At 30.0% G+C, this 27,414-nt stretch overlaps 1 protein-coding gene across 1 annotated transcript; it reads left to right on the top strand.

Moving 5' to 3' along the window:
* LOC128391703 (myb-like protein D) lies at positions 1-27,414 on the top strand. The gene is given in 10 exon segments (XM_053351647.1): positions 1-995; positions 1,090-1,235; positions 5,928-6,103; positions 7,111-7,204; positions 9,424-9,515; positions 9,518-9,548; positions 16,265-17,217; positions 17,651-18,067; positions 26,662-26,757; positions 26,882-27,414. Coding segments are annotated over 10 exon segments (3,069 nt in total). The 5' UTR covers positions 1-464.

Genomic DNA, 27,414 nt, shown 5'->3' with positions numbered 1-27,414 from the left:
GGAGGGACTGAGAGTGTCTATTGCTCTTTCAGAACTATAATCAGTTTGCTCTTTGCAGTCAACAAAAGATCTTCATTTGTCTTCATTTCATCTTCATTTCGACTTGTAGAACTTTTTTTTATTTCGAAATAAAACTTTTTCTTCCTCAATTTTATTCACTTCTCATTCGTATCTACATACTAAACATTAAATCTCATCTTCTCATCATCAAGCAAACATAAACTTCTCTCTCTCTCAATTCTTCAATCAAATGTATCCTAATCTTCATCTTTAATTGAGACATAATTTATTTCATTTGTGATTTCCCTCGATCATCAATCTCGACAATAATCACCATCGATCACCAATTGAGTTTCGTTTCTATTCCGAAGTCGAATTGAAGAAGAAGAAAAAAAGTGTTCTAATTGTTTCTTGAAATTGTTCTTTTCTCTCTCTCTCTCATTGATTAATTGTGACTTTTTCAAATGCATTCGGGTGTTTATCGACGTAGTTTATCACCGACATCAAGTGGATCTGATGTTGAATCAGATTCTTCTCAGCATTCAGGGCCTAATGATCTCACCACATCAAATCGTTCAAAACAAGGGATAGTGGGAGTTGTAGGAGGAGGAGGAGGTAATAATAATAATATTGGTTCTAATAGTGGTGGTGGTAATGGTTCAGGTAATGGTGGTGGTTCTAATAATGGTTCAAATAATAACCTCGGTTCATCAACATTTCCAACTTATTCATCATTTTATTCACCTACTCATCAATCAGCTGGTTCATTGGGTCAAGGATCACATGGATCAAGTGGATCTCATCATGGATCAGCTTGTTCACCTTTCATAGCAACAAATGAATGTCGGATTATTGAATATCGAGGTGCCCGTTTAGCAGCATTTCTCTCAGCTAATCGGACACCCTGTGAGTATTTACTCTGTTTACCTCAAGCATTTGAACTGTTTCTCAAACATCTCGTCGGTGGATTACACACTGTATACACTAAATTAAAGGTAAGAATTGTTGATATTTTTTCAAAACATTCGAATATTCAAAATACTAATACTGATTCGAAAATAACAATAAACAAATTATGCTCGAAAACAGAGATTGGATATTGTTCCAATTGTGTGTAATGTTGAACAAGTTCGTATCCTTCGAGGACTTGGTGCTATTCAACCGGGTGTCAATCGATGTAAACTTTTATCAACCAAAGATTTTGATGTACTTTTCAAAGATTGTACAACTGCAAGGTAAGTTGATCAAATCGTATTTACAATTAATCTTAAACACACTAATCAAATTGGAAGAAAAAGCAAAATTAACTCTCAACTCGATTATCTCAACAACAATCAATTGATTGATATCTCATTAAACTTCTTGACTAAATCTTCAATTTATTAATAGAGATTAAGCTTCATCATTCCTGACCTCTTGAAAAAACAAAGTTAATCTAATTGTTTTGATTATCTTTAATTAGCATACATATATTACAATATATAAGACGTGTGATTAACTTGTTGATATTGCAAAATATTTATCGACAATTTTCAATCACACTGTTACTTTGTTAATCAATTGATTAACAAAATGACTCTCATGTGATTATTGATTACAATCAAATTGTATAAATAGAGAGACAATTGAAATTATTTTGAATACATGAAGAAAAAAAACTGGACAAACCTTAAAGTTTATCGTATTTGATGAATGTGTGTGAGTATTTCAATTGTGTGACAATGTCGATTGAGGATCAAGATGAAATTGCATCTCAAACTAGATCACAGTATCGATCCATCATTCTAGAGACTAGAATATGAAGAAAATGGTCACAATGGACTTTGTCGAAGGTTAGACAAGACTCTCGATCTTTTTTTTTACCATAGGAAAGGACATACGATCACAATAATAAGCAATTACAATTTACTATTAAGGGAAAAGCTGAAAAACTTTGCAAACTTTTTTTCCAGCAAAAAACACTACTACATGTAGATCTTGATCCAATTGCAAACAACAACAACAACAACAACAACAACAACAACAACAACAGGCAAACACAAACTGTCCTCCTCAATGTAAATGATTCAAATTGCAATATGATTGATGTTTTATCCTCATCCTCATCTTCATATTGATCATCATATCAATACAATAACCTGAGAATCAAAGATTCAAATATTAGGCAACCCTAATAAATGATGATCATCATCTTCCTCCTTCATCAATTGCAACAAAAAACGATGATGATGATGATGTGAATGATTATCATCTTCCTCCTCTTCACTATCATCATCTTCTAGGAAATAAACAATTTACCAAATCTAAAAAAGTAACAATAATAATATATGAAAATTGAATTGAATTATTGTAAATGATGTTAACAATTTACACCAACGGTTACAATTAAATTACTTTACGTTTACAATCAATTGAAATCTATTATCATATGTTAATCATTTGAATCTGAATTTTGTATTTTCTTGATTGTTGTTGTTTAATGTTAATTGTTTACAATTGTTATTTACATGTAATAATCAGGGTTAAAAAATCAAGTTGATTTATATGATCATTTGGTAGTTAGTTTTAATTGTTAACCTGATTGTGTTGTTAACTGTTCAAGTGTAAGTTTTTATCATAACAATTAACTTAATATCGAAGCCTTGATTAGTTTATTGATTAGGTAATTGTAATTGTCTTGACATTTAATTAAAAATGAAAATAATAATAATCGATTATATCGTTTTCTCAATATATATAAATTGTGATGATTTTTTTTCTTCATATTGTATCATAAACAATTGATTGATTGTTATTAGTTTGATTATATATCATAATCTGGAATCATAATAATATCAAACAATCAACTGATCATATTGAAATTAAATTGTTATTATTGGTTAGCCTTTTATTATTATTATTATTTTGTTGATTGTGTTAGTTACTGTTAATTATTATTATCATTTGTTATCAAACCAATCAATAAAAAAAACGTTAATATTGTGATATATAATTTAATTTAATTGTAACAATCAATAAATTTTGTGGTTATCAAAGTAATAAACAAGTTATACTTTTGATATTGATATTGAACAATTAACCAACCACAATAATTATTAATGAGATGACAAAGTAATCAACTTTTTTATTTAAATGGGACAACAATCAAGTTGATTGTTGCCACTAATTGTCAAACGGCCTTTTGATTAACAATGATTATGATGATGATGATGATGAAAAAAAGTCAATCATCAAATTACCAAGCGAAACAAAATTAACTAAATTAAAATTCATTTTGATTTAGTTGTTTACAAATTGCGAATCAATCACCAACCATTATAATGATAATATAACCAAATCGACAGCAATCAAATCAAATCAAATTAAATCAATTGATAAGGTGATGATAATAAGTGAGAAGTGAATGTTAAAAAAAAAGGAACAAGAAGAAAATACAAATTCGAAAAGAAAAGTTCTAATGTATTTATCGAATAAAAATAAATCGTCAATTTTGTTCACAGTTTACTTTCTATTATGATGATAATCACGGCGATCACAATAAATGACCGATAGAACCAAACAACAATTAAATCGAGTGTGTTAGTATCCGAAGAGGGAACAAAAAAAGTGATCAACATAATTGTCGAATCGACAATGATAAAAGAGAGAGAGAGGGAGGGAAAGAGAAAGGTCCAATTGTGAATATCGAAATGGATCCAAGAGGAGAATTGGAAACAAATTCGAGGTTAGGAAACCATTAGAACTTTTTTTTTAGAAATGTGAAGAAAAAAAAATCGAATGTGAAAAATGCCATATTGGCGTATTGTTGTTTATTCTGTACCCATTTCTAAATGTTAATAATAATATTAATCTAATATCTCGTAAAGTGATATGGACATTTGTATTAATACAAAAAAAAGACGAAGTACTTCCTGGTCCCTTGATAAGTTCTAGACCCTGACAATTACATTATATTGGCCGATGATTATCATATATATTTATTACATTTAATAGGTACCGTTATGTTTGATGATAAAAAATGAACCATTGGATAAGGTAAATGTTGCGCTGTCATATGTACATTTGGGTTGATATTATATTTACACTGTAAATTGGGTTATGCTGTTGACTTTGTGTCTATGATTGTGTGTGTGTGTTTGTGTGTTAAATGAATGGTAAGTATGTACAGAGTGAGCACAACACATTGACTACATTAAGTATTATGAAATTAAATGATAACTGATATGATGAGGATGAAATTTTGAGGATAAGCCAGAGAGAGAGAGAGAGAGAGAGAGAGAGAAGATTGGGAAGATGGAGAGGAAGATGTTGGGATGATGTTAATGATGATGTGGTTTAATATTTGATTGTCATGTTTTATTTTCTGGGAAAATTTTGTTGAAAATTATCATGATGGTCATTTCCATGATTTGATTCTGTTTGATTGTTTATTGTTATTCAATTAGTTTTGGTGTTAATTGTTTTCCATAGGAAGTTAGTTGACTTTTTTTCTCGCATTGGTTGGATGATTTTTGGGTTACCTGTTCAGGTTAATTGTTACTCTTTTCCTGGTGATAATTTATACCTGCAACAATTAGTCTAACCTTGATATCGTTTTTTTGTTTTCAAAGCCTTTAGTTTATCAATTGTATCTTTCGTGATTCAATTGTTCATCTCATTTATCTTCATGATTTGTTTGTATCTCCTTCCAATTGTAACGGTAATTGATTTTCTCTCAATGAATCAATCATCTTATTTAGGGGGAAAAAAAGGAAAACAAATTATGATAAATGGTCAAGACGATGATGGTTATAGATGATAATGACCAATTTAGCATAAGATTATCTTTTCATCATCATCATCATTCCCGCATCGTACTCGTGGCCTGGTCTTAAAACTCAAAAGTCCAGCCCAGGTAATTGAGATCCAGTAGTAATTGGTGATCAGTTGCTAATCCAATTCACCAAGAAAATCATATTAACCTTTACACATAAAGAGAAAAAACTTTTTAACAACTTTGACCACAACTTTTTGACCAAAGGTCAAATAATTATGATAATAGGGTAACAATACACAACCAGCAACAACGATTAACCTATAACCCTAAATATCATTTAGAGAAAGAGAAAGAGAGAGAGAGAGAGAAACAATTACGATAATAATAGTAATGTATTCATCCAATTGGAACGGTCATCCACTTATACCAATGATAAATAGAAAAGGTAATATTAACATCGTTAGCCAATTGTAAATTCATCATCATCATCATCTACCTTTATTTTCAGTCTTTCCATGGTTCAATCATCTTCATCTCCTCCCACTCTCACCTTCCACCTCCTCCTACGCCTCATCATCAGCAGCTTATTGTTGATCTTTAAAAACTTATCTCTCATTCTTGTGATGATAAATTATTACGTTGATGTTTCTTATGATAAGTTTTACATAGAAACTTGTCTTCAACATGATAACTCATTTTTGAGAAAACTTCATGTTTAATTGTTCAAGGTTAATTATAATCAACTAATTGTTTGAAAGAAAACTTGCAAAATTTTGAAAAATTGTTCTCACAATTTCATTAACCTTGGCTAACAATTAAACTTCCATTACATATTCACATAGTATCTTTGTCTTTCTCTCTGGTAATTAATTAGTTTTAATTACAATCAATTGGAAAAGTTGAAATTTTCATAACAAAATTAAACAATTTTCACATTGTAATGAAGCAGAAAAATTGAATAATTAAATTATTAGAAACTGATTAAGATCACAAACTAAATGTAAATTTAATTATTTAAAGCAAATGATACAAAACAATTGAATTGTGATTAAAAAAATGATCGTTGAGAGTTAATTGAACAATTTTAATTGGACTAATCAACTTGTCATTGTTGCTCAATATAATTATGTTTATATTTTTGTTTCTTGTTTATGTTTGTTGTTTACATTAGTCGACCAGGTCGTCCACCCAAACGAAGTCCAGAAAGTGGAATGGTCAGTCCGATTCCAACGGCCATACCAGCGACCACTCCCCACAGTCAACAAGGTAATTCAGTGCCCTACCTGGGATTCCCACCGACGGGTAAGAAGCCAAGATACGCTGATGATGCAGACTACGGAGCTGAATGTAAGTATCATTAACTTTTCTAGCCCATCCTAAGAGGTTGAGAGGGTGGGATGAGGGAGGAAGAGGTGGAGGAGGAGGTGGGAATATACAAATCAAATATACAAAACAATAAATTCAACAAGATGATGATGATGATGAGAAATTCAAGTTTTTTTTTGCCTCAAAAGGCAAAACTTTTTGTTTTGTTTTTCCAATGATTAACAATCATGTTGATTTTGAAAACTCATCAGGTTTTTTTTATGTTGTTTTCTTGTTGATTGTTGTTTATTATTGTTATCATTATATTTTAAATTGGTATTATTGTTAACAATCAAGCCCATCATCATAATCAACAACCATCAAAATTACATCCTTATTATTATCATGTTATTATCATGATTAACTTTGATGATGATGAATTAGTTTTGATTACAATTGTTGTTGTTTTTTTCTTACTTTTTTCTCAATAATCATTAACTTTAATCTAGACTTGAACAAATTAATTGTTTGAAAAAGTTTTTTATTGTTTAAATTAAACGTTTATTTTTTCAACTAGATTGTTAAAGATTAATTGTAAATTAATTGTTTGTCTTGATTAGATTTCTGTTGATTTTGACTAATTAACTCGTGGCTAAATGAGCTCGTGCTCTTATTTACATTTAATTGTTGTCATTTGTTGATATTATATTTTTTTTGCTGATAAATATTTGATTTATGATAATAAATAAATTGTGATTTGATTAATTGTGGTTTATTGTTGATTGTTGTTACATATTGATTGATTATTGGTGTTTGTAATTGTTATAAATTAGCTTTAATTGTTTGTCTCCAGATTATTATTGAAAATCAAACATTTTCTAGCTTTGAACTTTACTCAGTATTTGTGGTTAATCAAGATGATAATCAATTCTGATTACAATTAATTGTTGTTGTTTCTTTTTTTACATTATAATCTCAATCTTAACCTAATCAACTGTCCAAACAATTAACTAATTGTCATTTTCTTTCCTTTTTTTTCATTTAAACAGCTTTAGAGATTAAACAAATACCGGCTAATAATTCAAACGGGAATAAATCATCGGCTTCAGCAGCCGCAGCGATGTTGGCAGCTAATGGTTATTCAGGTAAATAACTTAATGATTTACAATCAGTTGTGATAATTAACGTTGACAATTAAAGTTGATTGTCTTCAGATGATGATGACAGTTCATTGAAGATGATTAAATTGAAAGGGTTCCCCTTAATTAATTAATTATTAGAAAATGAAAGCAGATGAAAAGTTTTTAGATGAATTTTTCCCCATCATTTTTCAAGGTGAAAATGATGAAATTAATGATAGTCTGAGAGAGAGAGAGAGAGAGAGAGAGAGAGAGAGAGAGAGAGTGAGCTAATGTCCAGCCTAAAGTGACCTCGATAAGAGTTGAATTGAAAAGAAAACGAAATTATTATTCCTTGTGAAGTTAATTAACATTGGATTAAATTAACTAAATTAACTTGGATCATAATTCATACATTAATTGTTGAGTTTTAATCGTCACTTAAGCTCATTGAATTAACATGAATATTCAAATGTTAATTTGACTCAAAAAAATACAATTGGTTTCATATTCATACGAACCAAGGATTCAGAATTATGACTTCTATATATATTAGAACTTTGAGTATATATAATGAATATCGAATGTTTTTATTTCTATTCTAATATAGGACTAGAAAAATATAATAAATGCTAAGGTTTTCAACTCGAAATTGTCGTTAGGATGTAATAGGAAATGAGGGAAGAGGCAAAAGAAAGGAAAAGAAGATGTAAAAGTTAACGATAACAATTGAACGAATTGAACTTGCTCAGAACTTTTATATTTTCCTTGCATTACAGTTGAATAGCATGAAGATGATGAAGATGGAGATGATAATAGTAATGATAGTGATAACATTTCATGAAATGTTTCCTGTAAAAAAAAAGTTCTGAAAGGGAAATGATGTTCATCTCTTATTCTGAGTCGATTCTAGAACTTTTTGATGAGGCGATAGGAATGATATTGGTTTTCATCTCTGTTCAGGGAAAAAGAAAGAGAGATCTTAAGGAGAAATAAAATGGAACAGAAGAAAAGTTCTGAGCCAATCCCATGTCAACGAATGTCTTTTCTTTCATGATAATAATAATCTGCTCCACCCATGAATCCACATGAAAGAGAGAGAGAAAGAGAAGGAACGAAACTATCAATTCCATTTCTATTCCTCCATCTTTTTTCCCATCTTCTCTCCATCCTCATCATCCTTCTTTTCGTCTCACTCCAATGTTTTCCTATTTCTCTCTTATTCCAACTCATGATTCTCTCTGAACTTTTTCCTTTCATGATCCTATAAATGCGAATTTATAAATGATATATATATTCCCTGAGAATCGAATGAGTTTAAGGAATTGCCTCTGAATGGTTTCAAGAATGATCCATGAGATGAATAACATGCTCAGTAGAATAATTTTTTCCCCAGCTATCATGTATCCACTGAATCTTCATGGGGAAGTCATTGAATTATTATTATTATTATTTTCTTCATTTCCATTTAACTCTATTTCAGAACTATTATTATAATGATGATGATGATGACACAGAAATGATGATAAAAATAGTCACTCCTTCATGATAGTTTCATGCTTATTCCAGTTCTTATCTCATGGTCCGACTCAGAATTGAATTGACTCACAATACTTTATCATGAATCTTTCATAGTTATATATTGAATACGCATGTATAACAATTCATTTCAACTGAATGAGTTTTTATTCATTTCATCATGTAGGCGGGTTTTCAGCTCTGAGCTGAACATATATTCAAGTATTATTATTATCATCATTTTATATGTGTTATTCAACTGCTTCATTAAAATCTTTCCTCCTCTTCACCAGAACCCTCAGAATCTCATGATAAGAATGAAAATGAGAGAGAAAAATCTTACAGGGGAAAACTAAGGGTGGAGTCATTTTCTCAATGAAAGAAATTATCATTATCTTCTCATGATATTTACTCTGAATCGATGGAAACTATTTCTTTTCCATGATCATCATCATCTTCATGAATCATGATTTCTCATGAAATACATATAAAAGAGAACCAAAAATCCAATAAACTCAATGAGAAATTTTCTATTCGCAATTCCAAAAACTGTTCAATCATCGCTCGTACCAAACGAATCGTTTATCGTTGCAAATTTACAACAATCGATATCGATCAAAGCCTCGAATCAAGTTGAATATCAACAAGTATCATTTCCAATTGATTTAATTGAATTTCTCTCTCTCTCTCTCTCTCTCTGATCCTCTTCTTCCCACCATCATCTTATAGCTTTCCTTTCCTCCAGCATTTCGGTGCTTCATCAGCATCAACACCCACCAGTCAACAACAACACCAGCAACAATTAGTTGCAGCAGCAGCAGCCTTGGATTACCTGGTTTACCAACATCAAGGTAAGAAAACAGCAAAATTGAAACAGAAAACAATTAAATTAATTAGAAAAGTTGTAAAAAAAAAGATTAGCATCCTCATCTCATTTCAATGAAAAATATTCATCTCTTTTTTCTGGATATAAATATGAACAATTTTCATTTGTAATTTAATCTTGAGTAGAAAACTAATCAAATCTTAATCATATTTATATTTATTCACTAATGATGATAAACATGATGAGAGAGGGAGAAAGTAAATTAACTTTTTAAAAGAATAGTAAAAAGTTTCAACTTTCTCAAAAAAGTTATCTGATAATATCTACATGGGAACTGTACATGATACTATTATTTTCACCGAGTTGAGTTTACAGTTTTCAAGGTACTTTTATTGATGATCATGTTTTTATCATGATCGTAACTCATTAAATTCATAAAGTTTATTATTTAATATCAAATGAACATGATTAACGTTTAATGATATTAAACTAATGGTAATCAAAAACCAGAATTCATTGTTATGATATTTCATGAGATATTTATCTTGCTAATCTCAATATAAACTTAGATTGTATCATGAAAAGTTTTGAATTCATGATTAGATTACAATGTTATCCATTATCATTAGTTAATCTTAGATAATCAATGAATTAAACTTTTTGTTGATTTTTATTGTGATTCTTGAATCTCCCTCACTCTCTCTTTATTTTTGTCTTTATATGTCTCCCTCTCAAATCATCATCTTCATCATCACTTTAATTTAGTCAAGATTGATTGTGAATGAATTAATTGCTCCAAAGATAAAATTATGTATAGAGTTAATTTAGTTTAATGATTAATGATGATGATGATCAAGTTGCATTTGTGTGTCTTTATGAGTTTCAGTCTTTGAGACAAGGAAAAAATCTTACTAGGAAAAGATAAACAAAGATTAACATTGTTTTTCTGTTGTTGTTGTTAAAATGATTGATTTAAACATAAATAACAAACAAAATGAACTGTAATTGACCAAATTAAGGGTCAAATTACTTGTGTAAGAAAATGGGAGGAAGATGAAAATGTTAAGATGATGAAGAGGAGAACCGTTAAAGAGGCGGAGGTTGGATGCGGGGAGAGAGAGAGAGAGAGAGTGATGGTTATGGTGGTGGTGATGGAAAAGTGAATAATTAGTAAGACAAAAGATGTGACATTATGATAGTAAAAGTCTCAATGTTTTTGGATTCTTAGTGTGTGTTCATTGAGAATTCAGTTGATGCCTTGAATTTTAAAGATGAAGATGAGGATGATAAGGAAGTGAAAATTGTGAACTAAAATTTGTAACGAAAATTGAAAGACAGAGAGAGAAGGAGAGAAACCGAGAGAGATCATTGATGATAAAAGAAGATGATAACAAAAAAGATTCATTGTAATCTATCTGGATGAAGATGAAGATGAGGATGATAAGGATGCTAAAGGGGGTTGGGAATCGGTTTTTTTTCTCTTGGTGATGAGGATGGAAATTAGTTGTATAGAGTTGCAGTGACATTTTCCAACTCTGAATCTCCTTTTCAGATAAAATGAGAAGAGAGAAAAAGAAGAAAAGTTTTTAAGATTGAAAAAAAAGATCGAATATTAAATCTTATTATAGGGATGCGGAAATTGAGATTGAAGATGAGAGATGATTATGGGGGAGGAGTTGAGGATGATTAGGATGATAATTTTCTACTGGATAATATGAGTAAAGAAGAAAAGAAAGAGAAAACTTTTTTCTTTTAATTTAGATTTTTTTTCTTTCTGTAGATTAAATTTAAATGAATGAATTTGAATGAACAGAAAGATACTGATGATGAAGAAGATGAAGAAGATACTGATGATGAGGATGAGAAAAGAAGGAAGCAAGAAGATGAAGAGGAGACGGATGTGGGTGGGCAGAAGATGAAGATTCCTTTTTTAAGGAATGTGTTTTAGGAGGTTCTCTAATATTCAAAGTCATTAATCATTCTCTTCTGTCGCCATGATGAGGATGTTGATGAAAAGGAGACAGAGAAGAGTTAAAAGGGAAGAAAGATGATCAGATGATGAGAGAAAGAGAGAGAGAGAAGATAAGTTGGAAAAGTTCTCTTTTTTTTCTTTCCCTCTTTCTCTTTTTTCTTTCTTTTTCTCTTGTTGTTATCTCATTCAAACACTCGTTAATATAATTAAAAGCAATGAAGACAAAGTTTTTCATTCATCTCCATCATCATCATCTCACAAATTAAGAGAGAGAAGATAGTTTCACTCTCATCATCTTCCTATTACATAAATGAATATCTATGAATTTCTGATCCTTTTAAAATCTATGGGAAATTCAAGTGATCCAATTCTGATGATGATGAGAAATTCTGAGTTTCTGCCTTGAGAGAAAAACAAAAATTTTCTCTCTCATTATTTTGACTCTCTCTCTCTCTCTCTCTCTCTCTCTCACCCGAATCATCTTTATCCTCATCTTTTTTTCTGGTGACAAAAGGATTGCAAAACTAATACTTAAATGTTAACATCTTATGCTTTTTAACAATTTTATCTTCATTATCAGAATTTTCAACTCTTTCAATGCTTTTTACATGATGATGACTTTTTTTTTACTCATCATCATCTTCCTGCTCCCTAATTACAAACTATTACACCTTATCATTTGTGATATCAATCATCCTTGCAACATTATTTTACACTTTAGTATCAATTAACATTCTCATCAATTGTTAATCTTGCTTCAACTCCCCCATTGCAAAATGAGTATCATCCTCATCCTCACACTCTTATCATCCTCATCATCATTATCATTATTTAATCCTTTCATCACTTTACTATTTTTTGCATATTGACTGATTACAATATCCATCATCATCATCACCATCATCATCTTATTGTCACTCTGCCCGATTTTCAATTTACATTCAAGATGCTGATCAACTAATCATAATGACGATGATGATGATGATGATGATGATGATGATGATGATGATAATTGCATCTTCTTATCATCAGAATCTCTGTCTGTCTCTCTTGATGATTTTCAAATGATTTTTTCATGTAAACATGACGATAATCATTCCTAATCAACGTACTAATTACAACAGTAATTAGTGTAATAGAAAATAAGTAAATTATTCAGCATGTTAATCAACCTTCTTGAACTAACAAACTTTTTGAATGAGTTAAAAAAAGTTTCTCTCACTTTGAAAAACAATATTGTCCATTCAATATCATCAGCAATTAGATGACAAATCAATTAATCATGTTAATAATAGTGCTCAGTTAATTTCAATATTTTGAAGGTTTTTTTTTGTGTGAAAATTATGATTCACAATCAACATTGAGAAAAAAAATACTCTGATTACTTGATTCAGTTAATTAAAGTTACAATTTATCATAAATTAATGAAACATTGTTAATATTAAAATTGTAAACTTCTGAAACTTTTTTTGTTGTTGCTCAAGTCCAAATGTCATTACATTGAGAATGATTAATTAATCAAGTAATTATGATGATATAGTGAAATAGTTGTGATAATTAACTGATTGCTGAAGGAGGAGGAATAGTAATTATATGCTATGATAATTAGCCAATGGTCAGATATCATTGACAAAGAAACAATTATAATTATAAACTCTATGGGAAAGATAAATTGGTATCAAATTAAATCCCCAATATGTTTCATGCTAATGATGAGGATGAAGATAAAGATGAGGATGAGGATGGAGAGATGATGAAGGACAGTTTAATGAATATTTAAACAATATCATGATTAAAAGTCGAGCTTTTTGTCCCTACTATGGTTAATATAATATATTAGTTATTAAATGTCCCACTTTACCCTTTTCCTCATTTATCTAATCTTCCTGTTTATCATCATTATCATCCTCTGTCTCTTTGTCTCTTTCTTTATGGTTTGGCTTATCATCCTTGAGAGTAATTTATCTTCTCGGTGAAAATAATATGTATACTTGTTAACATGCATTTGGTTACTTTCAATGATACAGTTTTTATGATGAGGATGCGGAGGAAGAGACTCACATCCAGGGAATGGGTTAAGATTAGAATAGTGTTGAATATGATAGAGAATCAGAATTTTTCTTCATTTATTTATGTTCAATTCGAAAAGTCAAAAGTTCTAAAGATGAGAAAACAATATTATCTTGACTCTCTCGCTCTCTATTTCCTCCTTTCTCTCCCTGTTTTCTAGATTTTCTTCCTCTTATCTTCACCTCATCTTTCCTCTTCCTGTCCAGTGATAAGTTTACTATTCTTACCGCTTTGATTGTAAACAGATAACAATTTGTTTCTATCAAAACATTGATGTTTTGATTTGTGTTTGTCTTTTGTCTCGTTCAATATATTTAATCATATTAATGGTAAACTTATGATTATGTTTGTTTTTCGAAGAGAAAAATCATTTTTTTATCGAAAATTAAATTCGATGATAGGAAAAAACTTGCTCTCGATCTCTTCTCGTATTTCCTATCGATTTATCAACATTCACAGTTGAAATGCAATACACATACATCATGATATCATTAATTATATTTAAGATGAGATGAAATATCATCCAGTAGCATCCTCATCATCACCTGATGATCATCATCATGATGAAACAAGAGAGGAAAAAAATAACTAGAAAAACGATTTTTTTTTCTTTCAATAAAGAGAGCTGGTGAGAGAGAGAGAATTGAGTAAGAATGATGAAATATTCGAATCGAATTTTCATCTCTTATTCAGATAGATGAGAATCGATGAATTTCTACTCATCAGCATTTTCTGTTTTCAATATAATTTCTCAGTTTTTCAATAGAAAACTTTTCAAAAGGTAATATATCTTATTTTCTAGGATGAAGGATGATCTGTGATGATGAGGATGATGGCAGTGGTGATGGTGTAAAAGTAGAAATGAAGATAGAAAAGTTTCTTTGGAAAAAAATTTCATTCTCTTCATCATGATGATCATCTTTGAATACCAGGCATCAATGAACAACATTAAGTGCAACTCTTGCAAATCAACTGATGCATTAATAAATTCATAGCTTATTTTATTTCCAGTGTTTGTGTTACTTGAAATCAATTGAAGCTGAACAATATAACAATATCATGATATTCATGAATCAATAATAATAATCAACAGTAACAATTAACTGCAATTCAAGGTAGAAAAAAATTGAAAATCTAGTAAACAAAAACAACCACAGATGAAAAGTGATTCAGAATCAGCTGTAAATGACAAGGATCTCAAATAGTTGACAATTTGTACACAAAGATGATAAATGCAATTAGCTTAGTTAATAGCAGATTAATTACTCTTTGCAATTGAGTTAATTGTAATTAAATTGGATGATGATTGTAGGAGTATAATTAGATAATATAAACATTCAACCTCGACTTATTTCAATGGATTTTCAAACCTTTACCTTAGTTTTTGCTGCTTCTTGCGTAAAATTTTGCAAATAAGCAAAAAGAAGGGGTTAAGATGCAGATGAAGAAGCAAGATGATGATGATGATGAAGTAGATGGAGATTAACAAGTGAAAAAAGAAAGAAAAAAAGAAAGAGAGATTATGAAAAAAAGAGTAGAGTAAAAGTGAAATCAATTCTTTCATCTTCTTCCTCTTTCTCTCTCTTTCTTGTTGTCACCAAGAAGAATGATTAATTACTAGCTCTCTCTCTCTCTCCCACTCTCTTTCTTTGTTCTTTCATCATCTTCTCCATCTTCTCAATTTCTTTATCATCTTCATCTTCTCTTTCCTTCTCTCTCTCTCTCTCTCTCTCTCTCTCTCTCTCTCTCTCTCTCTCTCTCTCTCTCTCTCTCTCTCTCTTCCTCTGTGATTGCCTCTGATACATTCATTGTATTATTATTATATGTGAGTCTCTTTATCTAAATGCATTTGCTTGGCTCTCTCACTCTCTCATTCACTCTGTGTATATGAGATACAAAAGTGTGTGTTAAAACCATCATCAATCATTATGTCAGCCTAAATTAACTCAGATCAACAAAACTTTTTTTCCCTCCACCTCCTTCAATGTCCCCGCTTTGCAAACTTTCATATACACAAACAGCATTCAAATTCATACTCACATAATATTGTAAACTTTTACTCCAAATAATATCATATACTTATCATTGTTGCTGTTGATTATTATTATATTTTTACCTTACGAAATTTTTTCATCATCATGAGCTTTAATTTAAGATCATGATTCATATCTATAAATATGAATGCTCATGATATTTATAAGATTATAACCTATTAGCATTAGGATAATATCATGTTAATGATTATATTGTTTACTCAACTTTTTATCAAACAAATAACAATAATAATGCTCTCGTGATATTTACCGTTATTATCGTTATCTTGGTTAATTTTGTTTTCTCATCAGTGAGAGATAGAGAGACAGAAAAACAAATTGAATGAATTGATTTTCTTTCTGAGTTTATTAACTATTTTCAGGGGAGAATTGAAAATTTTCACATACAACTATTGTTTTTTTTTCTCTATGAAAATATTCACCCAATCATCAACTTGATGGCTTCTTAAATTACCCTTACTGGTTTAATTGGTGTTTTGATTAAGTAATAACAGTTTAGAATTTCTTGATTGTTATCATGATCATTAATCAGTCAGTTAATTGTTTTTTTCTCATTCAAACAAAAACTCACTTTTCTCAACTTTTCTCTATTCACTGAATGAAAATTATCACCATTTCTATTATCACTCTCACTCTCAATTCTAGATTTTCCTCTTCAAGTCCACCCCCTGGTCTTGGAGGATTAACGAGTTATCATGGAACTGGATCATCAAATCAACGAGATAACAATTCAAACGGTGATCTAAATGGAGAAATAAATCCGATTGCTGCTTATTTACTGCAATTATCCCAACAACAACAGCAGCAACAACAACAACAGCAACAGCAACGTCAACGAGATCATCAACAATCAGGAAATCAACAATTAACTCAAAATCATAATCAATCAAATAATAACAACTCATCAACCTCATCACATAACAACAATAATAACAATTCAAGTAACAATGGTAATCATCATAACAGCAACAACTCATCAACACCAACACTTACAACTGGATCAGCACTTAATTTAAGTTCTCGAAGTGCTAATGGTTCAGGTATTACTACAGTTATCGGTAGTCCAATCGATGATAACGATAATAATAATAACACAAATAATAACAATAATAATAATACAAGTTCGAGAAATAGTTCTAATCGTAGTTCGAGTTATCATCATAACTCAAAGGAATCACGAAGTGGATCTCATGGTTTACTGACCATAAGTACTGTTAATAGTAACAGTATTAATAATCATTCATCATCCTCATCTTCTGGTAATCATCATCATCGAGACAGCAACAATTCATTAAGTATTAGTACAATTAACAATACAACAATTAGTAATTCACATTCAACCAATAATAATAATAATCGTTTATCATCATCATCATCTCGTCATCATCGTAATAACCATTTAAATAACAACAGCAATTTAAACCTTTCAGGTAGAGGAGGAAGAGGAAGACGAAGTGGTCATCGTGATGAAGATGAAGATGAAGACGAGGATGAAGAGGATGATGAATCAACTGATGAAGAAGATGATGAAGATGATATCAATTCAAATGCTAGTAATAGTAATCATAGTGATAATCCAGTCAGTAGCAGTTTCAATGGTAAGTTAATTGTTTGGAAAAAAATTTTGCTCTTCACAATCAAAAGTTAAACCACTAATCATGTTAATTTAGGTTCAATAATAATCATGATGATAATTTAATTGGACACAAATTAAACTTGATAAGTTTCAAGTTAATTTTAAGGTTTGGCATTTTAACATGAGTCTAGTTAATTTAAAGGTCTAAATGTTAAGTTAATTGTTATAACTGTTATAGCTAATTGAATTATTAACTCTTGTGTTGATTTAATTTTTAATTTTGTCCAATCAAAAGTTAATGGGATGTTTTTTGATTCACTTTCATGGGTTTGGCTTAGGAAACTTGTTTTCTGGTTTAATTTGTGTTGATTGTGGTAGTTTTTTATTTTGTTAATCAACTTCAATCTTAATCTTAATTGATTGATTTTTTTCTTGATCAATTTTCAACTTATCAGGTTTAACATCATCATCAATACGTGTCATACCCACCGATGGGACAATATCAACTCCCAATCACAATACGTCATCGGGATCACCGATTCCGATACCAATTGCAGTGGCCACTCATTCAACGGTTCCAATGGGACTTTTAACTGGTGGTGTCAGTGTCGGTGGTGGGTCAACCTCAATCATGGCTACAGGAGGTGCAACCCTTTCATCATCTTCTGGGTCAACCCACCTTTCATCATCTCACCATCACCACCACCATAATAATAGTAATAATAATAATAATAATAATAATCAACAATCATCTTCATCACTACCTCAACCTGAACACTGTCTTGAAACACTTTTACGTAACATTGAAGGGCTTTTGGCAATAGCGGCACATAATGCAAGGCAACAGCAAAGTCAATTAAATCAACAGAAAGGTAAAGAAAAACAAAACAATTATCTCAAGACTAATTAACTCAATTTTCAAAATCAATCAAGTTTAAATTTTTCCATTGGCGCAAAAAAAAAACTCAATCTAAACCAACAATCAACAAACCAACAGGAAAAATATACTTGTAACTTTGTTGTTGTTTTGATACAACAAACATTTGATTGTTGACAAGTATGAAAAAAAGGCAACGAAATCAACTTGTAACTTGTCAACTGATTTGCTTTGGGATGTTGATTGTTGATGGTTTACTTATGTTGATGGATTGTAACATCGATTGCAATGTAATATTATTACATTATCATTGGAATGTGCAAATGAGCTGAATAATAATATTGAATGGACAGAAAAGGGACAAAAATTATCGCTGTTGATTGTTGATGATGAAGGTCAACAATCAACAATAATCAAGTCAACATGATTGATCAGATGATGATAATGAAGAAACTTTTTTGCTTCAACAAATATATGAGTATAAAGAGGAAACATCAAAACTTTTTTTTTTCGTTTTCGTCGAATAAGAAAAAAAAAAGTCAAACAAAAATTAATCATTTCCGTTTCTGTTTTACTCTAATTATTATAATCAAGTGAAAATGTAAAACTAGAATTACTAATAATTAGATGGATTAAGATTTTCGCTGAGATATTGGTTACAATATATTTCCTTTCACATCTTAATCCATTACAGATTCAATTCAATTTCAATGGCATCATGATGATAATGATGATGATGATGATGATATAATCATTTAGTCATTACAATTATAATCAAAATAAAAGCTCACTCGCTGACTCCACCTAATTTAAGTTAATCAATCAATCATCATCAATGCATTATCATCATTATTATATCCGGTTCTATGAGTTGTTATTTTAAATGTATTTCAACCAATCAAACGATGAAATTATCATCTTGATTCATCTTCTTCCTCCTCCTCCACCTCCTCCTCCTTCATGATGATGATGATGATTATCATTATCATTATGATAAAATTGATAATAATTCTGATCACTTTGATAGTTTATAACGAAACAAACTTGATATTCAGGATGAAGATGAAAAACTTTTCACATTTGCATAGTTGATGCAATACCTTTTGCTTACCTTTGCAATATTATTATTGTATTATCATGATGATGATGATGATAAAAACCATTGAAATTTTTTCCTCTGACAGTCAGTTTAATAGTTACATGATGAAGATAAAGATGATGATCAAAAATTGAACTTTTTTTGTTTCCATCTCAATTTTTACATCAATTTAATTTCTTGACATTTGATTGGTTTGAGGTTTGCATTTTGACCATTTTAATATTACGGAAATTTAGTTAATTGGATTGAAATATTGCGTGTCATCCTTATCATCTTCATCATCATCCCTATCATGATTATCCTCATCATCTTTTTTTATACATCCTATAAATGAGAAGAAGTTGCAATTTAAATTCTAATCAAGGAATCTCATGTTTTTCCAATTCTAATTTTCATTTTCTTCATCTCAAAAGATCAGATTGTCTAAATCTCTAAAGAACCACAACAAATCTCATCCTCATCTTCATCTTCATCTTCATATACAAAGCTTTTGATTCTTTGTTTTTATCTTCCTCATCCTCATCAACCTCATCATTTTAATTTCTACTTCTATCTTATTATTAGTATGGAGAAACATTAAGATTTTCTGATTTTTTTTCATCTTCTCACTAATTAGAAGTTGGCAGCTTATAGATTGTTACAATTAGCTAGTAATTTATCTGTTCGCAATTTAGAATCAATCTTTTACTCACTTCTAATCATTTCTTAATTGTAACTTTAATCGCATTAAAAACTTTTCTCTTATTCCAAGAGATGTGAATAATTCATCATCAGAATGAGGAGATAAATTAAATATTCTTAACTTTTCCATGTCGATCATATTGTTTTACATTATATTCATTAAAACACAGAATCTTTAACACCTTATGATTAATTAGCTTTTAGATGATTAACATTTTTTTTATTCTCTATTTCATCTGAATCATTTTGAATTTGGTTAAACATCATTAGCAAAGAAGTTGTAAAGTCAGAGAATCAGAATCAGAGTAAAAGATTAAAAAGAAAAGAGGAGAAAAATGTTGAAATTGAAAAAGTAACCAAGGAGAATGTTGGAAAAATATATTTACAGAAATTCGAAAGAGATGAGATGAGAGGAAAAAAATGAAGAGGTGGGGGGAGGATGGAGAGTGCTAAGGTGGGTCGATGGTGGTGGAAGATGAATAACCAAAGATGATACTAAATTCATTAAGAATTCAAAAGATTATCTCTTATAATTGTTCTGTCTCTGGTAGATTAACCTCATCTCTCACTCATTTGAATAATAATAATAATTGATGTGTGTTCACACCTTCTCATCCACATCATCATTATCATCCTCGTCATCCCACTCTCTCTCTCTCACTCGCTACGTCTCATCAATCTGAGCATCCAAAGGAAGCGTAAATTAAACAGCTCAAATTATTGTTATAATTACAACTGTAGAAAAAATATTCTTAATCCTTTTTATCATTCTCCTCGTTTCTCCAGCATCCTCCCTCTATTTTCACCTCCTCCTTCATCATCTTCTCCCACCCAGCTCATCCTTTATTTTTTTGCATCTTTTTCTTTTTCGAGTTCTAAAAAAAAGTTCTATTCGATCCTCTGTTGGCCATTTTAACAAAGTCAAAAAATTAACTTTTTAATTCTCATCAGGATTAAATTACTTTCTATACGGTTTCATGATTTTAATTCATATAAAATCAACAATCTCGTTTTTTCATCTTCATCCCAAGGCATTTACCTAAATTAACTTGATGATGATAATGATGAGAGAGAGAGAGAGAGAGAGAGAGAGAGAGAAGGTTCAGTTACCTTAATGAAAAAAATGAATAAAGTCGATTAAATAAATGAGAAGAAAAAAATTCTTATTCTAATGATGATTATGAGATGATCTCTATGAATTCTTGATGAAATCGAGTCTCAGATGAGAACTTGAAGTTACTGTTCATTAAATGGAAGTGATTTTCTCCATGAAAATATTACAACAACTATTAGAGATTAAATAATTTCTCCAAGTGTTAATCTGTTATCATTTATATATTAATAGAATTTTTTTTCTCATCTACCTTCATCATTGGAAATATTGGAAATTCAATAGGAGTGATTTCCTCGTTCTGGTTAATCTCAACTCATGGCAATTGAAATTGGAAATATTCATGAACACAAATTCATACAATTATTTAATTTCTAATGATTAATATCATGAATGAATTAGTGAATCAAATTCATATTAGTGATCATTTTTTTCAATTCATCATATTGATTCATTGGGAATGAATAATTTTCTCTCTCTCTCTCTCTCTCTCTCTCTCTCTCTCTCTCATTCTCTTGTGGGTGGGAGAGAGTTAGAAAAACAGGGAGAGTATATACTCACTTTCTCATCATCTTAACCTCTTTACCTTTCCAGTTGATTATCATCCTCATCCATCATTTGAATCCGAGGCTTTGAATCATTTTTTTTTTGCTTTCCTCTCACTGCTTATGCTAATCCATTCATACCCTTTATATGCTCACTCTTCATCTTTATCATCCTCATCATCCGCATCCCTACCATAACCAAATTACAACAGAAGCATAAAAAAGTAACTCCCTGAATCCAAATATACATGGTGTATATTATTACCAACTCACTCTTTTAAAGTTTATAATGATATTTAAAACATTTGGTTTGGGAAACATTGAGAAAAAAAATTTCCAATTCATGATTAGATTTAAATTCTAGAACTTTTTGAATTTCGAGTTTTTGATTCGAGCCAAGGGTTCGATCAATTTAATTTGGCATATTTTGATTGATGGAAATCGTTCCAGTTACAATATATTAGGAAACAAATTCTGGTTTTCTCAGTCAACTGTATATTATCATCATCATCATTTTTATCATCTTCATCTTCATGGTGATATTTATTATCTTTGTCAGTTCTTGAATGAGTTTCAATGCAATTGAGTTGAACATCTTAGATGTTGTTAACAATTGACTGACTCATTGAGAGAAAATTATGATTAGTTGTTGAATTTTTAACCTTTAATTATTCATGACAATTAATTGATTCAATCATCATCAATTGGAGTAATTAATGATTCTCTTAATTTATTACAATTTAACAGCGGAAACAATTGTCTCACCTTGATTGTTATCAATGAATCTCTATTGTTTCTCACTTTGATTCATTAATCTAAATGATTTATCTTGATAATTGCAATGAGAAAAACTTTTCAGTAAAAAATTTAATCTCAATTGCAATTAACAAGGAAAAAACTAAGTATTTATATTGTTAATCACTTCACAATTAATCATTTAATTGTCACAACTTTAGTTTTTCAAGTTTACATTCAGAATCCATTGATCATTAATTAAAAGTGTGATTAATTGTTTATCATCATCATCATCAACTACAATTTATTTTCACAATCATAATGATTAAGTGGAAACAATTGAAAATGAAAAATGATTGTTATTAATCAATTGGGATAAAAGTTTCACTTTTTTTTATATATGTATCATGATTGTTGATCATGATTAATAAATTAATTACTTTTCAAGTCTCTTTGTTGAAAATAATGATGATTATTATTATTATTGTTGTAGTTCAATTGTAAACTGTTATTTAATTGTTAATTGTAAGAGTGAGTTTGGAAACGATTAAATTGTTTGACTATTTATTACAAAAGAGGAAACATTAAATTGTTGATTGTTGATTGTGATATATTAATGATTAGGGATATTTAAGTTTGACAAGAAAACAATTGAGAGAAAGTTCAATTTTCAGAATGTGAAACTGGAAACTCATATTTTTTTTCATGAGCTATTAACAGAAAAAGTAACCATTAGAACTGGTCAATATAATGGTGACATTTATATAACCTGACAACAAACAAATAACTTAACTTATGTCAACATTACACTATCATCATTATCATCCTTGACCACCCTCTTCCTACACAACCATGAACATTATCTCCCTCATCCTCCTCCCTATGGTGACTGATAATAATGGGTAATAATGTATTACAAATAAGAGGTGACATTTTTTTTTCTTCCTGAAAAAATTTCATTCTTGATTCCCTGTTGTTTGTTTCGCTCACTTTTTGGTCAGTAATCACGATAAAATCATGATGACCATGAAGATTGGGATGACAAAGGAGGACAATTTAATACTCTCTCAATGAGTTTAGGTTTGGATACACAAAAGTCAAGTATCATTTTGCAAAATCAATTTTAAACTGACAAATAGTTAGCAAGAGAGAGAGAGAGAGAGAGAGAGAGAGAGGATGAGGATGACAAATATCATGAGGGGAGATGATGATGTAAAAGGAAACATGGAATCCAGGAGACAAATATCATGGATGATGATAGGGATGAGGATGAGGAAGTGTAGTTTTTATATTCGATCGTTTCTCTTTCTCTGTATTTGTTAACAGAAACATAATTTTTCATTAATCTGATACTTTTTTTATTCTCTATCTCTCTTAATCCTCATGAGGATATTGGGTCTCGATGATGTTTTTGTGGCTTTTGCAGAGGTAACAAGACAAAGCTAAAAGAAAGTGAATCAACAGGGAATCATCATCATCATCATCAGCTTCAATTTTCATCCTCCCCACTCACCAACCTCTCCTCCTCCTCTTCAATATACACACCGAGGTTTTTTTCACCTCTTTTTTTATCATCATCACATCATCATTTGTGTTTCTGTTTTTTTACATCTGATCCTCTGGAAATAATGATGATAAGCCTCATCTCTCTCTCTCTCTCTCTCTCTCTCTCTTCTCTCAGTGATGATATTCAATAATATCATCATTAGAAACTCCCTCAGGATGACCTTAAAGTTGACAAACTTACCAAAAGGTCAATCAAGAAGAGATTAAGAAACTAGTATATATATTTTGACCATTGGATAGTTTATTTCATCAGGTTCAATTTTCTCATGGATCATCATCAGTATATATCTGAATAGTTTCATGGGAAGATAATTTTTCATGAGCATGATTATGATGAGATTGAATTGATTGTTTTTATTGTGAAACAACAATGAAAATCAATTGACTGGCAAAGAAATGCTCAATTCAAGGTACAATATGGAAACATATCTCGATATAAATAACTTGAAATCCCTCGTAATCTCCTTGGAGATGATGAAATGATAATAAGAGAGAGAGAAAAGGAGGATAATCCAGAAGAGGATAAAAAGGGAGTTAAGTAAAGGCCAAATATTGACACGAAAAGTAATCATCATGAAGATATTAACAAAGAGAAAAGTTAAAACCTTTTGTTTTTCAATGAACTTGATATTGACCATATATCACAGAGCAATCAACTCATACGATTATGTCACCTGATGATAAAAATAAAATATATATTTCTACATGATATTAACATGAGAGAGTGAGAGAGCTTGATAAGATGACCAATACAAACCAATGGACCATCAAAAGGTCAGTTCCTTTGAGGATTAACTAAAGTAAAAGGCATTTCCATGTTTACAATATTTTCCCAAGAATAGAAAAAGTCAAATGTAAATGAAATTGATAAACTTGACATGGATCCATAAGCACACAGCTCTAAAACTGACCATAACTGACCAATATATCTCAATGATAAAACTGATTTAACTTCAAGTTGAAAATAAAACACTTTTGAACATTTGAAAAGCTCGAGGAAAAAAAGTAAACAAAAAAGTTTTTTGTTCAACTTTCTCCATTCATGTTAATTGTAAATTCAATTTGTAAATCAAATTGTTCAATTTTCTCAGCAATCAAGTAATTTTGATGAGCATTGAAAATTTGTTGACACAAATAGCAATTGTTTATCATCAACAATTTAATAATAGTTAATTGAATACATATCATGCTGATAATATTATCTCATGATAAATATAATAGGCAACAATCAGAAATAATTTAACAAACAATTTAATTTGATTGAGTTTTCTGAGACTTGTTTTTATCCCTCTTGTACATACAAAATCAAATTGAAACAATTAAAGTTAATTGTTAATCATAGTTTTCCAGCAAATCGTGTCTGAGAAACAAATTACCGTGAAAATTGGATTGATTTCACGCTTTTTATCATGTTAAATGTGAAATTAAATCCAAAAATTAGTTTATCTTTTTAATAGAATAAGAAAAAAAAAACTTTTCTCTCTCAGGATAAAATCTCAGGTAGAAAAATTTTCTTATCATTTCACTTTTTCCTCTTCATCACAAATATCACCCTCAGGCGAATACAATTTAACCATCTATTAGCAGAATCATTATCATCATCATCTTCATCATCTTCATCATCTTCATCTCCATCATCATTATAATTATCATTTGAACTTCTAGTTAATAATATTATTGTTTTAATGATGATAAATAATAATAAACATCTAATGAATTACCTTCATCGAAACTTATTCACATCTTATCGTCTTAATCATCCACCCCCTTCCTCCATCTCATCCTTCATCCCTCATCTTTCATTTCTCTCTCATCAAAACGGAAACAGTTTTTTCTTCACGATTTCCTATAAGAAAAGTTGTATATAAATAAATACATTTATCTCTTTGTAATCTAAGTCTCTTTGGTTTCTTTTTTTTTGTTTCTTAAAGAAAATTTTCTCTCTCTCTCTTTATCCTATATATCATTTGTACATCATCTTTATCATCCTCATCCTCACCATCACTTTGAGTCTATACATGAGCATCATCATCATAATCATGTATTTATTACCATTATAAATGATTACTTGAAGTTAAAGTTTCTCATTTTCATTGAGTTTGCAAAAGTTGAACAAATATAAACATGATAAATTCAATCATCATAATCATGAATTATCTTGAATCCATCATGATGAGTTGAGAAATTTAACAATTTTAAATATTAGAAAGATAGAGAGAAATTTTTTCCCCCACTAATTCAAATTCTGATTTACAATTTCATCATGATCTCTGAACTATTAATAACCTTTCAAATCTTTTGGTATGAATTCATCTCCTAATCCTTTTCATCAAATCTCATGAGGTTTCATATGAATATGAATAAGCATATTTGTATCATCCATGTGCTGGGATTACCTTTTCCCTCCCATGAATCACATACACCGATCATGAAAATATATCTTTCCATGTAATCTCATGAAATTAATTGTAATTTCCTTGATTTATTTACCATGTTAACACCTTAAGTGAGTTAGCATTACAAAATTATCATTTAATTCAATCCCGAATGAACAAAAAAAGCGTTAATTTCATTAACTAACTTAATTGTTATCATCTAAATTTAATAGTTAACAATTTGTTTGTGTTAATCGTGTGCACAGGTATTTAAATCACCCTGTTAATTGTGGTTAATTGGCTGCTGATTGTTTGAGTTAATTTTTTGTTTCTATGTAAATGGCTGGTGTTTTTTAATTGTTGAGATTTTTTTCCCAATACGGTGAAAACTTGATTGATTTTAATTTCTATTACTGATTAATTGCTAATTGTTGACTTTTGAATTTTCTTTCTCCCCTAATTTTGTTAATTGTTTAGCTGAATTAAAAGCTGAACTTGGAGCTGTAGTTGAACGGGAACGTGAAGCAAAGGATCAACTTGAAAGACAATTAAATGAAGAGTCCAAAATTAGATGTAAGTTACAAGATAATTAACTGATTTTGATTGTGATTTCCTTCAATTTATTGTGAAAGAAATTTGCTAATTGTGATTAATCATTGATTTGCTTTCCTATTTCTGTGATTCTAATTGTGTTTAGTGTTATATCAAAAGCGATACAAGAAAGAGAAACGATATCGTCGCAAGATTGAAAATGATCTTGAACAATTACAACAACAACAGCAACAATTAAATCAACAACATGAACAACAACAGCAGAAAAAATCATCATCATCATCATCTACCTCTTCATCGTCTTCACAATTATCACCAACCTTACGACACTCATCATCTTCCAACAATCAACAACCAAATCAACAACAATCATCATCATCACCGACAACAAAAGCAACAACAACTCTCACAGCAACAATAACACCACCATCGTCAACATCATCATCATTAACAACAACAACAACAGTCCCCACAACAACAAATCGCTCATCACCAACATCAGCTGATCATGAGGTCAGTTCCAAACAACAACAACAACAACATGGGTCAAGAAGGTCAACTTCAAGATCACCACCAAACTCACCACTAGAACCCGGAAGTAGAAACACATCACCAATGAGCCATCAAGACATTAAAACCAACGATTCTTCCGGTGGTGATTTATCAGATAGAGATTAA

The sequence above is a fragment of the Panonychus citri genome, unplaced genomic scaffold (assembly GCF_014898815.1).
Source record: "Panonychus citri isolate SS breed McGregor unplaced genomic scaffold, ASM1489881v1 Contig00011, whole genome shotgun sequence".
Lineage (NCBI taxonomy): Eukaryota > Metazoa > Arthropoda > Arachnida > Trombidiformes > Tetranychidae > Panonychus > Panonychus citri.
This window is presented reverse-complemented; position numbering and strand designations above follow the sequence as displayed.